At 41.9% G+C, this 16,256-nt stretch overlaps 1 protein-coding gene across 1 annotated transcript in view; it reads right to left on the bottom strand.

The window, feature by feature from the left end:
- The window catches only part of LOC143041071 (uncharacterized), a 30,717-nt gene that overhangs the window by 12,742 nt on the left and 1,719 nt on the right, over positions 1-16,256 (bottom strand). Inside the window, exons 2-4 of the mRNA XM_076212736.1 lie at positions 3,600-3,676; positions 3,412-3,493; positions 2,463-2,738 (exon numbers count right to left, since the gene is read on the bottom strand). Of these exons, the coding sequence (XP_076068851.1) occupies positions 2,463-2,738; positions 3,412-3,493; positions 3,600-3,676 (435 nt within the window). The remainder of the gene's footprint in view (positions 1-2,462; positions 2,739-3,411; positions 3,494-3,599; positions 3,677-16,256) is intronic.

Below are 16,256 nucleotides of genomic sequence, written 5' to 3'. Positions count from 1 at the left end.
ATCACAACATCATCCATATACAACCATTTTCCATTCACCCCTGTCTTCTGTCCTCTCCCATCCTTCCTCAACAGACATTCCCCTCTTTCCCAAAGCCCTTTCACCCCATCCATCCATCTCATCCTAGGTCACCCCCTCATGTTCTCTCCCTCCACATCTGCCTTCCATACCTCTTTTACTAGTCTTTCTTCACTCATTCTTTCCATGTGTCCAAACCATCCTAATACTCTTTCATCCATCCTATCTCCCAACTCCCTTACCAACCCCGTTCTCCTCCTCACCTCCTCATTTCTCACTCTATCCAGCATAGTAACCCCCATCACACTTCTCAGACACCTCATCTCAAACACATTCAAACTCCTTCTCTCTTCGTCTCTTATGTTTATGTTTCTGCCCCATACAGTGCTGTTGGCACAATCATTCCTTCATACAATCTCCTCTTAGCATCCATTCCCAAATGTCTATTTCTCATTACACTTTTTAATCCACCAAGGCATTTACTCGCTTCTCTCAATCTACATTCTATTTCCACCTCCACTCCTCCCTTTCCTACCACATTCGCACCCAAGTATCTAAAACTATCCACTTCCTCCAGTCGCTCTCCCTTAATGCTCACTTCCAGTCTGCTGCCGCTTTCACCCCTTGTACATCTCATCACCTTACTTTTACCCACATTTATCTTCAACTTTCTTCTTTCACACACTCTCCCAAACTCTGTCACCAGCTTCCTCAATACCTCCTCTGATCCTGCTACAAGCACAGTGTCGTCTGCAAACAACAGCTGGCTCACCTCCCACTTTCCTCCATTTTCTTTAACCACCAAATCCCTGACCCACCACCCTTGCATTTACCTCTCACACCACCTCATCCATGTATAAGTTGAACAGCCAGGACTACATAGTACATCCCTGATGAAGTCCCACCTTTACCTCAAATCACTCACTCTCTCCATTTCTAATCCTGACACATGATCTACTACCCTCGTAAATACTCCTGACAGCTCCCAGAAGCTTTCCTCCTATCCCATATATCTGCAGTACCTCCCACAGTGCCTTCCTGTCTACCCTGTCATAAACCTTTTCCAGATCCATAAAAGCCAAAAAAACATCCTTACCTTTTCCTATAGCTTTCTCACATATCTGTCTTACTACAAAAATCTGATCTACACAACCTCTACTTGTCCTAAATCCACACTGTTCTTCACCAATCACTCCCTCTGCTCCCCTCCCAATTGTCTCAATCAAGATCCTCCTATAAGCCTTCCCAACTACACTCAACAAGCTAATCCCTCTGAAACTACTACACTCACACTTGTCCCTTTTCACCCCTTCATATAATCTTCTCTTGCATCCACTCCAAGATGCCTATTTCTCATGACACATTTCAATTGCCCAAGATATTTACTTACTTCCCCTACCCAACAGTTTACCTCCACCCCTACTCCTACATTCCCTGCTGCTTGGAATTTAACCCCATCACTCCGGCCCAAAATCTCGCAGGCAACATTAGCTGCCAGACGTGCGATGTTGTGTCATATTACTTTCATTATAAAAAATAAAGTCACCGCTGTATTGCTCATTCTCTTTCACCCATGAATTTTGATAACCATAGAAAATATGATGAAGCCAGTTTACAGAGTATGGGGGTCACGCAGGTACAACTGCAATATATATAATCAAGACACCGACATCGGTATCCTTGCGTACCCACTTGCTCCTCATGACGCCTACGTAGGCGTCATCGTATTGAAGGGTTTAAGAGAGGCAGAAAGGAGAAGTTCAAATGTATTTGAGATAAGATACAACAGGGATAGAAAGGATGGCAGATGATTGATGATGATTTGGTTTAACCCCTTCCATACGGTGCCACCTACGTAGGCGTCATGAGGAGCAAGTGGATTCGCGACGCTGCCATATCGGCGTCTTGATTATATTTATTGTAGTCGCCCCTGTGTTTTTACATTCTCCCAAATGTGCCCTAAATCCCATTCTCTGTGGTTTTCGAAATTCGCGGGTGAAAGAGAGAATGATCGATATAAGCGGTGACTATATTTTATGATGCGAGTATTATTACGACACGTCGTACGGCTGGCATTGGCTGCTGCCCGCGAGATTTAAGTCCGGAGTGAAGTGGTTAATGTCACAAAACTCCCCCATACCAAGAGGTAGGATAGTGCTCCTTACAGAGGATTTTGTAGCACTGAATTTAAAGAACCATGCCCTTGGTTCAATGTGCTAGAGGGAGGGTTTGAACCGCTGTCACCTTGACCCTACATCTGCAAATAAACCCTTTCATTTCATGATCTTAGTTGAAAAATTTCGAAAGATGATACCAGAAGTGAAAGAAAGGGTCACTAGTTATATGAGAATAATTCAGATAACCCTGCAACCTATAGATAACGATAAAATCAGTGGGGGGAGGAGAGAGAGAGAAGAAAAAAAAGAGAGGCATGTGCAACAAACCTGTTGTCCTTGGGGTGGATATGGCTGTGAGTATGGCCCTTGTGGATGGGGCGGTTGTCCAAATGGCATTCGAAATCCAGTAGTGCCTGGTCCTGGTGGAGGAGCACCTGGCAATCCTGGCGGCCCATGAGGGCGATAGGGGCCTGGTTGTTGTTGTACAGGATATGGTCCTGGTGGTGGAGGTGGAGGATGTGGCCCTGGTGGTCCCTGACCAGGAGGACCACCTCCAGGAGCTGAATCACTCCCTTGCCCCTGCTGGCCTGGCATCTGTGGGGGCTATACAAGAGTGGAATTTTATTTATTTATTTATTTATTTATTTATTTATTTATTTATATATATATATATATTTTCCATTTCAAATTGCCATTGCCACTATCATCAAAAATGGTATACATATAAAACCTGTGAAATAAACTATTGAGCTACTTCTAAATAAATATACATACATATACTAAAGGTTTTTCCCCTTACAAGGGAGAATGGTTGGGTATGGATGCTGCTGCGATGCATGAAAGGGAGTGGGTAGGGGATGGGGGGTGAGGAAGTAAGTATGAATGATATGTTGACTCAGCCCGAAGGGATTTCATACTGTCTTCTCTTTTTTGGCATGAAGGAGGAGAGGGGGGTTGCCGGTTTAATGAAGCGGCCTTGCCGTGGATGTGCTGTGTCTTGCGACACTGCTTCTGAACCAGGGCAGTGGGCAAGATGCAGGGATGACCTGTCATCCAGGAGGAGCCAAGATAAGAGGGAGGTAGGGGGGTGAATGGGAGTGAAGTGTGGGGGATGGAATGGATGGAAGTGGATCTTATGTCTTTGTTTCTTGCTACCTCCCTAAATAAATATAAGTATTACAATTAATTTTACACATATTAAAAAAAAAAAAAAAAAAAAATCATACACATACAAATAATTAGTAAAGCTTCACACCCCCAGAACAGAAACACTTACTGGAAGAAGTTGTGCCATATTTTGGGTAGAATCTGCCATGGATGCCAAATACATTAAGTTACGGTGAAGTGTTTGTTGATACCTGTTTAAAATGTATCTATATTCAGAACCACTAATTAAAATACAAATAAAATCCATATAGCATGTCAATTAACTAAACCAAATACATTATAACCAATAAAACTTACTGAAAACACTCTTGAGCTTTCCCCTGAGTCTGATATTCAGTAATTGTCTTTATAATCTGTGAGTTTTCATCCAACATCTGAAAAATCAATGCAGAGAAAAATATAAAAATGTGTTAAGTATATAATGCCAAAACAAGTACCTTCAGTTCTACATAATAGTGAAAATGTTTTGTAGCATAGATTTACTGTACACATCATAAAATGCTGCTAAATTGGAAGTATTCGCACGTACTCTTCTCTTAGTGATGATATGATTTAACGTCACAAACTCCCCCTATCGGGAGGCTAGGACGGTGTCCCTTACAGAGGACCTTGTTGTGTGGAATTAAATAAACCATGTCCAATTTCACCGATGGCAGGGTTTGAACCATCATCCCGTCGACCTTCACCGCAAGTAACGACACCCTGACCCACTTGGAGTATTCACATTTTAGCCAGTAAATCTATATGTATACAAGTTCCTTCATCTGAATGAATATGCCCATGTTAAACTTCCCAAGTCTGGCTAAATTTTTTGTCTGCAACTACCAACAGATGCCATGTCTATTTATGTGATATTTTTTTCTCATAAAACTTTTTTTAAGGTTAAATCATTTTTACATAAAAAAATCAGATACACATAACAATAAATGTCACTAACTGAAGATTATGCCAATTTTGTCATCATTTACAAACTACAACAACCAACCTGACCTAAACTAGGTTATACCAATCAATCAATACATTGCTCCATGTCTTCTGCATGAGACTCATGGCCCAAAGGTAACCAGCCACAGCCCATTTCACCACACAATTCATTCACAAATGAGATTTTGTGCTATCTGGATAAAGTGAGTAGGGTAATGTAGAATGAGGTGCTGTCTTCTTTTTGGTGGTCCCATCTTGGGCAATCAATTTATTGCCAAGCCAATACTGTGCTGATGTTTTAATAAGTGGTGACCTGTACCCAACCATGCCAGCATGATTCTTTTTTCTTTTGGGAGTGATTTCTCAACTGGGCTGATGCCTAATAGAGTCTGGTAAAATACAGAATTTAGAGGTCTAATGTGGGATGCTCGTTTTGTAGTCAATCAACCCAGTACCCCAGGTCTCTCTTGTTGGTGACACATGGCTCTCAGATAACCAGCAACAGCCACTGGACATGCTCACAAGTCACTCAAGGAAGAGATGACATTATTGTTTGGGTAAGACTAGAGTAACAAAATGAAAAATGATGTACAATCTTTTCTGTTTTGATTGCATCGGGAAATATTTGGATAGGGCAAGGTATGTTGGCACTATTTTAAAGCTAGATGTTTGTTTGAACATATTAAGCTAGTGAGGTTCTTGCTAGTAATGGGGGAGATTTCTCTGAAGGACTGATGTCTTGGGAAACGTGTCCTTTGTATGGGCATGCTGCAGGGTACCAGGGCAGTTATTGTAGATATTCAAGTAGTCATCCCTTAATGTCTGCAGTTCTAACATTCATAACTTTCTTTACCATTTACCATTGATGAAGTTCCAGGCCCCACTCCATTGGCTACATTGTGCTCCACTGGGCCGTCATATAGTATCAACACTAATACATACATACATATACCAAGGCTTTTTCCCCCTTACTAGGGAGGTAGCCAAAAAGGAAAAGGCATAAAATCATTCCCACCCATTCCATCCCTGAAACACTAATAATTATCCTTAATGTACATATCAGTAACGTCATATGCTTTCATGAACAAGTGGGTCTTCAGTGCTTTCTTAAAAGTTATCAAGGTATCACAATTCTGGACATTTCCAGGTAGCTCATTATATAATTGTTGAGCAATCTTTTCAAATGCTCTAAAACCCATTTCCGAGTTAACTTTGGGATCAAAGATCCTGTGCTGCTCAATGGTGTGTCTCAGAGCCATAGGGTATCAAGATGTAAATCCTGCTGTAAATTCCTTATATATCTAGGTTTAACAAATCGTGCTGCTTCATGAGTCGGGACACAAATTTTGTACATCACACATGCTTTGATTGGCAGCCAATGCAAGTCAATGAGTATTGGTGTTATTCTTTCATGGGGAGGCAGCAGGCCTTTTATAAGTCTAGCAGCTCTGTTCATAACTAGTTGTAGATATTTCAATAGATAATTAGGAAGCCTATAATAAAGCAAATTACAATAGTCCCATTTGCTAATTATATGACTGTGAACAAGCATTTTCATTGTATTTTCATCCAAATATTTCTTGAGAAATTATATATTCCACAGATATCCTGTTGTTCTTCCCACTTGACTGATTTGATCCTTGATAGACTAGTCTATGATCACACCTAAGTCTTTGACTGCTTTTTCTACTGTCATTATAGTTCCATTAACCTGAGGAGTAGAGATGTCTAACTTCTTCAGATTACTACTCTTTCCAACAATTAGACATTCTGTATTATCTTTAACTTCAATTGCTTTAGAGTTCATCATTTTCCCATATTTCTCATTATCATACCTATCTTAACTTCAGCATTCACTACTTCATCCATTTTCAAATAAAACTGTGTATCATCAGCATTTAGTTTAAAGTCAACTCCATGTTTACTAAGTATATGCGAGAGTTCACTTGTGTACACACAGAAGAGAATGGGGCCCAGTACACTCCCCTAAGGGACTCCTCTTTGTCAGAAAATTATGTTCCTATTTGTACACAATAAGATCTGTTTTCAAGATAACTCCTCAAATATTTTAGTGCATCACCTTCAATTCGAATGTTCTTACGGTTTTGAAGCAGTATGTTGTGCACCACAGTATCAAATGCAGCACTCAGGGCAAGTAAAATCAGAACACTACACTTGCCATCATCCATGTGTACAAGCAGATTGTTTACAACAGAACAAAGATTATTCTCTGTTGAATAAAGATGTCTATAGGCCAACTGATTATCAGATAATACATTCACTAACTGTAGATGTTCCATTAACTGATGAAGAATTACTTTACTCATGAGTTGCCAACAGGAAGAAAAAAAAAAAAAAATTGAAGCAAGGAGAAATATGGAAACCCATTCAATTCACACACCACATGCTGCATATACCACACTGTAATAACTAAGCCATATGTCTCTCCTACCCCTCCATTCCTGTGCTGTGCCGTGCCTTGGACTCACAAATCCCAGAGACCATGCTCATGCTACACTTGCGATTGTTTATAGTTTTACTTTGCATCCTGTTACTGTGAAGTTTTTATCTCCTTTTATAGTATTTTGTGTCATTTTATTATAGTAGATAATACTATCCACCTGATGCATGTGGGGATGAAAGCTCATTTATACTGTCAACTTTACTGTACATAAGAAGTGGGAATAGTTTGTATTTGTTTTTGGCATTGGCAATGCTATGGGTATAGAAGCAAGCACAGATGTTTATTTTTTTTTGTTCGTATAAATTTATTATGCTCATTGGGTGACAAACCTAGTACAGTAGGTAATTTCTATTTATACAGCGTGCGTGACGCGCAGGTCATGTTAATAAAGTACAGTGAAGTTGTATGGCAATAATAAGAACATAAGAGCATAAGAGAAAAAAGGAGACTGCATGAGACCATAAGGCCCACACTAGGTAGTTCCATTACATCCTGTAAAGGGAAATATACTGGTAATCAAGGTGAAGTAAGCTTTAGCATCCACCAAAGTAAGGGTGTCAAATTAGGACAATGTCTAGATTATTGTCCATTAAGAGAAAGTGACACACAAGTATTAGGTCTTGGCTTTGGGGCATATAGGTCTCTTACTGAGGGACATTCAAGGCAGTAGTGGTGGAGACTGTTGGCAATGGAACAGTCGCATAGCTTGCAGGTGGAGTAGTGTGGTATGTCTCCCACCTCAGAGACTTGCCACAGCAGTCTGTAACCCAGGCAAAGCCGTGCAGTCACAATATTGTGTCTGTGAACAAGGAGTTCATGCTTGCAATACCTTGGGAGGGAGAGACGGAAGTGGTCGTAGTGTTGTATTGATACACTTTGTGTATGCTCTGCATTCATGCGGTGGAGAGTGGTTAAAAGAGCGGCAGTGTATGATTTTCTTGTAGCAGAGGGAGGGAGGGTGTGGCATCATTGGGCAAAGGCATTTTACAGGCATTTTTGGTGAGATCTGCCTTTTCATTGGCAGCGATTCCAGTGTGGGAGGGAATCCACAGAAAGCTTATGGTGAGAGAGTGTTCTTGAGCTGTGACTAGCTGTTGTAAAATGTGATGGATGAGGGGGCGGTGTATGGGTTGTGAAGACGAGATGGCTTGTAGGGCGGACTGGGAGTCAAACATTACCACGCCATTCAGTCGCTGCTGAGTAGGTTAACAGCCAGCAGAAGTGCCTGTAGTTTACAGTGCATCAAGCTGGATGAGTTGGGTAACCTGCGACCAACCCAGCCTCCATCAGGTGGCTCCACATCCGGTGAGTAGACGGCGCAATCCATGCTACCATCTGGCTGTAAGGACCCATCTACGTAGATATGGTGCACAGCAGGGATGTGGGAGGACACTGCGGTGATGTGTTACAGGACTACCGGTAATTCTTTCTGGAGGAGCAGTGGGTCTATTTTTGAAGTGGGTGTGAACATGATGTGAGGCTGTGGAATCCACCATGGAGGCAGTCTGTGATCAACTTTGGCTATAGGTACTTTAATGTGTAGGTGCTGCAGGGTGGAGCACACTGTGTTAACGTGGGTGCGGACGCTGGGACATAATGGAGGGCAGGGTGAGGCGGGGTCAAGTGAAGCTCTTAAGACAAGGGAATAGTGCGGGGCCAGACAAGGTAAGTGGAGGCACTTGACACTGAAGGAGATGTTAGCATGTATTCTTTCAATAACTGAAGGAAGATTAAGTTCGGTCTGCATGTTTACTACTCTGGTAGAGGTTGAGCATCCAAGAATGTATTGCATCACTCTGTTGTGGAATCTTTCTAAGGGCACCAAGGAGGTCTTGGAGAGTTGTGCAAGGGCTGGGGAGAGATATTCTATGACTGACCGAATGAAGGCAACATAGATGGTTCTTGCCAAAGGGATAGATAGTCCAGCAGCATTTTTGGTGAACCATTTAAATGAGGTAAAGCGCTGTTCTAGCCAGTGAAGGATATCTTGGATGATGGGATGGATGCACTGCCGAGCTGGTATGGCTGGAGTGATGCGTACTGGTGCTCCCAGGTACAGGTACTGTATGTAGGGCAGGATGACACTGCGTCCTGCAGTGAACACTGGCAATATTCCTGTGCCCCTAAGAGAGAATACTAGACTTTTCAGGGGAAAGGATGAGGCCACAGGCAGATGTCAACTTGTAGAAGGAGTGATGGAGGCACTGTAGGTCAGTAGCAGAGGTGGAGTGCACACAGATATTGTCAGCGTAGCAAGTGAGTTGTGCTGGGAATGTTGGGGAGAAGGGAGAACAGGCGGTGCATCAGGACATTAAAGAGAAAGAGACTTAAAACCCCACCCTGTGGAGTACCAAGTTCAAATTCCCTGGTGGTACTGCATGTTCCCTGGAATAGTGCACATGAAGTTCTGTTTGAGAGATAGCCACGGATCCATCTCAGGAGGTTGCCTTGAACGCCAAATTCTACAAGCTGATTGATAATAATCTCCCTGTTGGCTACATCGAAAGCACTCTTGAAATCAAGAAACACTACCACACTGGTAGGGGAGAGGTGAGCATGTAGATCCATCAGGCAGTGGTGTGTGCTCCTCTGTGGTAAGAAACCATACAGTTGCGGTGAAAGCTTATCCTTAAGTCAAAACGTGAGTCGAGTGAGAAACATACATTCGAGGACTTTACAGAAACAGGAGGTGAGTGAAATAGGTCTGTACTTGTCTGTGGTAAGTTTGGGGATGGGCACAATCATATTAGATGTCTACGAATGAGGTACATATCCCTTCCTAAAGCAAAGGTTATAGAGTTGCAGCAGAGGATTGCCAGGGACTTTAAGGAGCAGGCAGAGGACTTGATAGGTGATGCCATCATCCCTGGTAGCTGCTGCTTTGCTTGTGATAAGGACACAATGCAGTTCATCCTCAGTGATGGGCACTTCGTCATCTTCATCTGTTTGTAGTAATGCAGCCATTAGACGCAGGGTGCGGATATTCTTTTGGGTGGAGTGTGCCTCTTGAATGGGGGGTGGGAAGTTTACTTATCTGTGCTTGCTCAGACCAAGTATTTAGTAAGTCCTGTGCATATTGGGCTGGGCTGTGGTGGAGAGCACTTGATGGTTTCTTCTTGAAGACTTTGTTTATCAGGTGCCACACAGAGCCAATGCTGGTCTGGTGGTTGATCTTGTCGATATATTTCTTCCACAATTTGGTATGGGCACACTGCTGCAGGGCAACGAAGTTATTTATGGGTGTCTGGTACTGGAGGAGATTAGAAGGTGTTGGCTGCCTTTGAAAGACAAGACCATCTCTCTCAGCCTTCTTTTCCACCTGTAGGATGCATCAGTCCAGCGTCCAGGCATGGACCTCGCGGCATCTTTTGATGTGTGGCCTTGTGACGTAATGGGTGTAAAAATCGTGAGTTGAAGCAACGAGGGAAGAGTACAGGTTCTAAGGTGACTGAAGAGTCAAATGTTGGTAGAAGAGGGGAGATGTAAGGTAGTACTTCGGAGGAATGGAGCTGCGGAGGCGGGTGTGAAGAGAAGGCCCACTAGGTAGGGAGTATAGTAGTCCAAATGCAATGTGGTCAGAGAAGAGTGTCTGTATAGGAAAGCACTTAACATGTGTCACTGCCAGACCAGATGTGACGATGTGGTCAAGCGTGCCTCCTCTGGAGTATGTGGCACCCCAAGTGGGCCAGTGAGTGAGGTGGTGGTGGCAGATGTACTTGAGGACAAGTAGCCCACTGCAGTTTGGGGAAGGAGACAACTCCTATGGCAGGGTGCTGTGCTTTGAAGTCCCCCATGTAGATCACACCGTGGGACGTGGGTGGGGGGAGGTCAGAGAGATTGATTTTTCCTGGAGCAGAGTAACCATTGCAGTCTCAGCTTCCCATTGCCTATGGATATCTCAAAAAGTTGAAATGTCATGTCATCATGGATAGAGCAGAGCAAGAGTTGATGGGGAATGGAAGAATGAATATAACTTAGAAGGCTATTCCTGACATGATGGGCATACGAGACATAGCCTGAGAGTGGAGGTGCCTCTGTCCCAGGATTGTGGTGGCCAACAAAAGCTTCTTGGATAAATATAACTTGTGGTTGGTGGCAGCTTACATAGGTCTTGAAAGAAATAATTTTCAGATAACTGTTGATGCCACAAGCATTCCAGGTGATGTGAAATTTCACCTTGTTAGCGAAGCCTGCCTTTGGATTTACTGGTGGCTGGTAGAGGCAATGACAGGAGGTGGTGTTGCTCTGAGGTGTGTGTCGTTGTGGCTTTTGGTTACTGAATTTTTCAAACCAGCTAGTGAGGGTCTCCAGTTTCTTGGAGAAGGTGGCGACAGACGTGATGACGACTTGGTGGGATTCAACAAGCATGGCTATGGTGCACTCTGTGGAGACTTGTTGTGTGGTGAGGCTATCGATGTGATTTTTAATTGCATCAAAGCACATTGTAATTGCTGTGTAATGTGCATGATGAATTAATGGTTTGTTAACATATTCATACTTTTCCTTTACTTTAATAAGAATACTGGGGACCCAGGATCGTTTGAGGGAGGGGGGAGGTTTTGGAGGGGAGAAGCAATTATTTACGAACATTCAACATTCAAGAGGTTCTCTGGTCCTGAACTCTAGCAAATGATAAGGTGTGACTATCATATATATATATATGTATATATATACATATATATGTATATATATATATATACATATATATATATATATATATATATATATATATATATATATATGTTTCATTAAAAGTGATGGCTAGTTGTGCATTAATAATTTTCTTAATGGTATTTTCCATATACCTTATTAAGGATTTGTTTTCCTTAGGAAGGAAATTTATGACTTGGCTGTATGTAGTCATATTAGCTAGATCGCGATTTCGGGTTCAAGACCCTTCTTCAGTAGCTATAGGGATAAGAATTAATCCGAAGATTCTAGTAAAGATCTAAGTTTTATACTAGAGTTCCTATACTTGCTAATCACTGGGGGAGGTCACCTGGTATTACGGGCAGGGACGAAATGTCACGTGCGCTAGGGAGCCTCCGGGTTTGTGTTGTGGCGGAATGTGGCGTTTTGTCTCGTAGTTGGACGAGTGGCGTTTTGTCTCGTATTGGCGTTTGTGGTGTTATGTCTCATGTTTTTATTTGTAACTGTTTGTCTCATGCTTGGAAGGGCTCTAAGGTCTTCTGCTTGTACATTTAGGTTTGGGCTCAACTCTTTAATATACATATATATATGTATATATATATATATATATATATATATAATACTGATGACCCACTTTCGGAGAAGAATAAGCGAAGATATAGAGATCTGTATATTTCGATCACTTACTGTGATCCTCTTCAGCATGGCGGGTGGTTTAATTTCCGCCATGTTTTGGCACAGATATGTCGATGACATCTTTACGGTTTGGGATGATGAATGGGGATCATTCCAAAAATTTCACAACAAACTTAATCACCTAACGAACAACATTAAATTCAAGGTGGAATGGGAATTAGATCACAAATTACCTTTTCTAGATATATTAATAATAAGAAACGCGGAGTCATTGTCCTTCACAGTTTATAGGAAGCCCACACACACAGGGAGCTACCTACATTTCTTTAGCCACCATCCTGACAAAATAAAATATAGTGTAGCTTCAGGCCTATTCTTACGGGCTTTGAGAATTTGTAGCTCTCAATATTTAGAATTGGAACTAAATTCAGTAAAACATCAATTAACTAAATTAGGATACCTGCCGTGGTTTTTACAAAAAGCTCTTAGCAAGGCCAAAATTAGTTTTCACAAAACAGATTCCCATTCCGCCTTGAATCATAATTGGGATAATAGATGCATAAAATTGCCTTTTAACAAATCAATTAATGAATTGTCTCATTTGTTACCAAAGGAAAAGGTAAATTTTATCTTCAATTATCCCAACAATTTGTTCAGTAAAGTTGTCAATATACATCATAGATCCAAGAGTAATACAACTCCTGGAGTTTACAAATTACCTTGTTTAGATTGCAGTGATGTATATTGGGGACAGACGGGTCGAGATCTCACTACCAGGATTAAGGAGCACAAAAACTGTTAAATACGGACAGGAAAATTCCGCGGTATTTCAGCACGTCGCCAATAAAAACCACCGGATAAATTGGGACGATGCTGAAATAATTTACAAATCCAAATGTAGTTTCAGAAGAAAAATAGTAGAATCCTCCTTAATAAACAATTTTCCAAATTACAACATTTCCCATGGTCAATGGTCACCAGACTATATTTCTTCTTTTGCTATAAATAAAATGTTACCATCTACATTAGCGGTGGACAAAAATCACCAAGGTCCATGCAACGCCGGACATGTGACCTGAGCCACCAAGATCCGAGCATGCGTGCCGGGCATGTGACCTGAGCCACCGTCCCTTCTTGCTACCTCACTGTTTCACTATAAATACACATTGTTCTCTACTTTGTAACTCATATCTGCTGAAGAGGATCACAGTAAGTGATCGAAATATACAGATCTCTATATCTTCGCTTATTCTTCTCCGAAAGTGGGTCATCAGTATTATTTTACAAATGTGCTACGACATATCTTTGTTGTGATATATATATATATACACATATATATACATACACACACACACATATATATATATATATATTATATATATATATATATATATATATATATATATATATATATATATATTTTTTTTTAATTAAATAATAATTCTGTAAATTACAATACATCAATGTAACATACATTATTCTTGGTGGAAGTCAATAATAGAAACAGTTGGTAAATACTATTAACAAAAACATAGTCACTTTGACTACGGTACCTGAGATGCCATGTTTGTTTTGGTAGAGGCAGAGGCCGAAGAAATTAAAGTATACTAACCTAACCTACCTAACCAAACCTGCCTACCTAACCTAACCTGCATTCAGTAATGCGGTACCTGTACTTGTAGAGGTCATCAGGCCATCATCGTCATTATCTCCAACCTCTGAACTTATCAAAACAAAGATGGCATCTAAAGGAATCTACACAAATTTGTTTGTTTATAGCTTTTAGCAACCATTTCTATTAGTGATTTCCACCAAGATTAATGGGTAAAATTTTAGTGGTGCACACCTACACAATATAACAGAAAATTTTGTAAATTATAATAGAGCAACTTGGAGGAGAAATAAGGAAGGATGAGGTGAACGCAGTTGTTAAGATGATGAGAGCAGGTAAGGCACCTGGTCTGGATGGATGACATGCAGAATGTCTGAAAAAGAGAGGTACAGTGATGGTGGACTGGATGGTGAGGTTATCTAATGTTTGCTGGAGAGAGGGTAGAGTGCCGGAAGACTGGAGGAGTGCCTGTATAGTTCCTCTTTACAAGGGAAAAGGGGACAAGTGTGAATGTAGTAGTTTCAGAGGGATTAGCTTGTTAAGTGTAGTTGGGAAGGCTTATGGGAGGATCTTGATTGAGAGGATTAGGAGAGGAAGAGAAGGAGTAATTGGTGAGGAACAGTGTGGATTTAGGACAGGTAGAGGTTGTGTAGATCAGATCTTTGTGGTAAGACAGATATGTGAGAAAGCTATAGGAAAGGGGAAGGATGTTTTTTGGGCTTTTATGGATCTGGAAAAGGCTTATGATAGGGTAGACAGGAAGGCACTGTGGGAGGTTATGCAGATATACGGGATAGGAGGAAAGCTTCTGGGAGCTGTCAAGAGTTTTTATGAGAGTAGTAGAGCTTGTGTCAGGATTGGAAATGGAGAGAGTGAGTGGTTTGAGGTAAAGGTGGGACTTCGTCAAGGATGCGTTATGTCGCCCTGGCTCTTCAACTTATACATGGATGGGGTGGTGCGAGAGGTAAATGCAAGGGTAGTGGGCAAGGGATTGGAGATGGTTAAAGAAAATGGAGAAAAGTGGGAGGTGAGCCAGCTGTTGTTTGCGGACGACACTGCGCTTGTGGCAGGATCGGAGAAGGGACTGAGGAAGTTGGTGGCAGAGTTTGGGAGAGTATGTGATAGAAGAAAGCTAAAGATAAATGTGGGTAAAAGTAAGGTGATGAAATGTACAAGGGGTGAAAGTGGCAGTAGACTGGAAGTGAGCATTAAGGAAGAGCGACTGGAGGAAGTGGATAGTTTTAGATACTTGGGTGCAAATGTGGCAGGGAAAGGTGGAGTGAAAGTGGAGGTAGAATGTAGATTGAGAGAAGCGAGTAAATGCCTGGGTGGATTAAAGAGTGTAATGAGGAATAGCCATTTGGGAATGGATGCTAAGAGGAGACTGTATGAAGGAGTGATTGTGCCAACAGCACTGTATGGAGCAGAAACATGGAACATAAGAGAGGAAGAGAGAAGGAGTTTGAATGTGTTTGAGATGAGGTGTGTGAGAAGTATGATGGGGGTTACTAGGCTAGATAGAGTGAGAAATGAGGAGGTGAGGAGGAGAACAGGGGTGGAAAAGGAGCTGGGAGATAGGGTTGATGAAAGAATATTAGGATGGTTTGGACACATGGAAAGAATGAGTGAAGAAAGACTAGTAAAAGAGGTGTGGAAGGCAGATGTGGAGGGAGTGAACATGAGGGGACGTCCAAGGATGAGGTGGATGGATGGGGTGAAGGGGGCTTTGGGAAGAGGGGAATGTCTGTTGAGGAAGGACGGGAGAGGACTGAAGACAGGGGTGAATGGAGAATGGTTGTATATGGATGCTGTTGTGATTGCATGAGGTGGAATGGGGGGTGAGGTAGTATGTGTGAGCAAATTTTGATGCAGCCCGAAGGGATTTCTCCCCATCCTCTCCTTTTATGCAATGGGGGGACGGAGAGGGGGGTCGCCGATTTAATGAAGCGGCCTTGCTGTGGATGTGCTGTGTCTTGCGACACTGCTTCTGACCCAGGGCAGTGGACAAGGTGCAGGGATGACCCGTCATTCAGGAGGTGCTCAGATGGGAGGGAGGGTGGAGGGGTGTGGAGTGTATTCAGGGATGGAATGGGTGGGAATGATTTTATGCCTTTTTCTTCTTGGCTACCTCCCTGGTAAGGGGGAAAAAGCCTTGGTATATGTATGTATAACAGAGCAACATAATATGCAATTTTCTTGGCAGAAATCAATAACAAAAAAGTTGCTGAAACCTATTTTCTAACAAAGTCACGGCAGTTGAATGATACGCCATGTTTGTTTTGATAGGTGCCGAGGTTGAAGAAATGAAAGGATGATAAATTAGTCTATTCTAACAACCTAACTAACCTTCCTAACTTAACTAACCTACCTTACCTACATAACCTAGCCAATGTTTAGTAATTCGGTACCTCAAATTCTAAAGATCATCCGGGTCATCGTTGTTGTCACGGATGCTGATGGCTTGATTATTATTGTACTTCAGGCAATTAACAGACAATGGCAGAACACCGTGTTCTCTCAGCGCTTATTATCGTCACCTGGAGTTGGAGAACACCCAGTCCACAACGTGAAAGCTGTCGTCTAATAGTGACTTGGCATGGCATCTGTACTATATCCTAGCAGCTTTGTTCATTAGTAAATTTGCTTACAGCAAGGATTTTTTTTTATT

The sequence above is a fragment of the Oratosquilla oratoria genome, chromosome 30 (assembly GCF_046742065.1).
Source record: "Oratosquilla oratoria isolate Oo_2021 chromosome 30, ASM4674206v1, whole genome shotgun sequence".
Taxonomy (NCBI): domain Eukaryota; kingdom Metazoa; phylum Arthropoda; class Malacostraca; order Stomatopoda; family Squillidae; genus Oratosquilla; species Oratosquilla oratoria.
The sequence above is the reverse complement of the archived record's forward strand: the minus strand, read 5'-3'. Positions and strand labels throughout refer to the sequence as shown.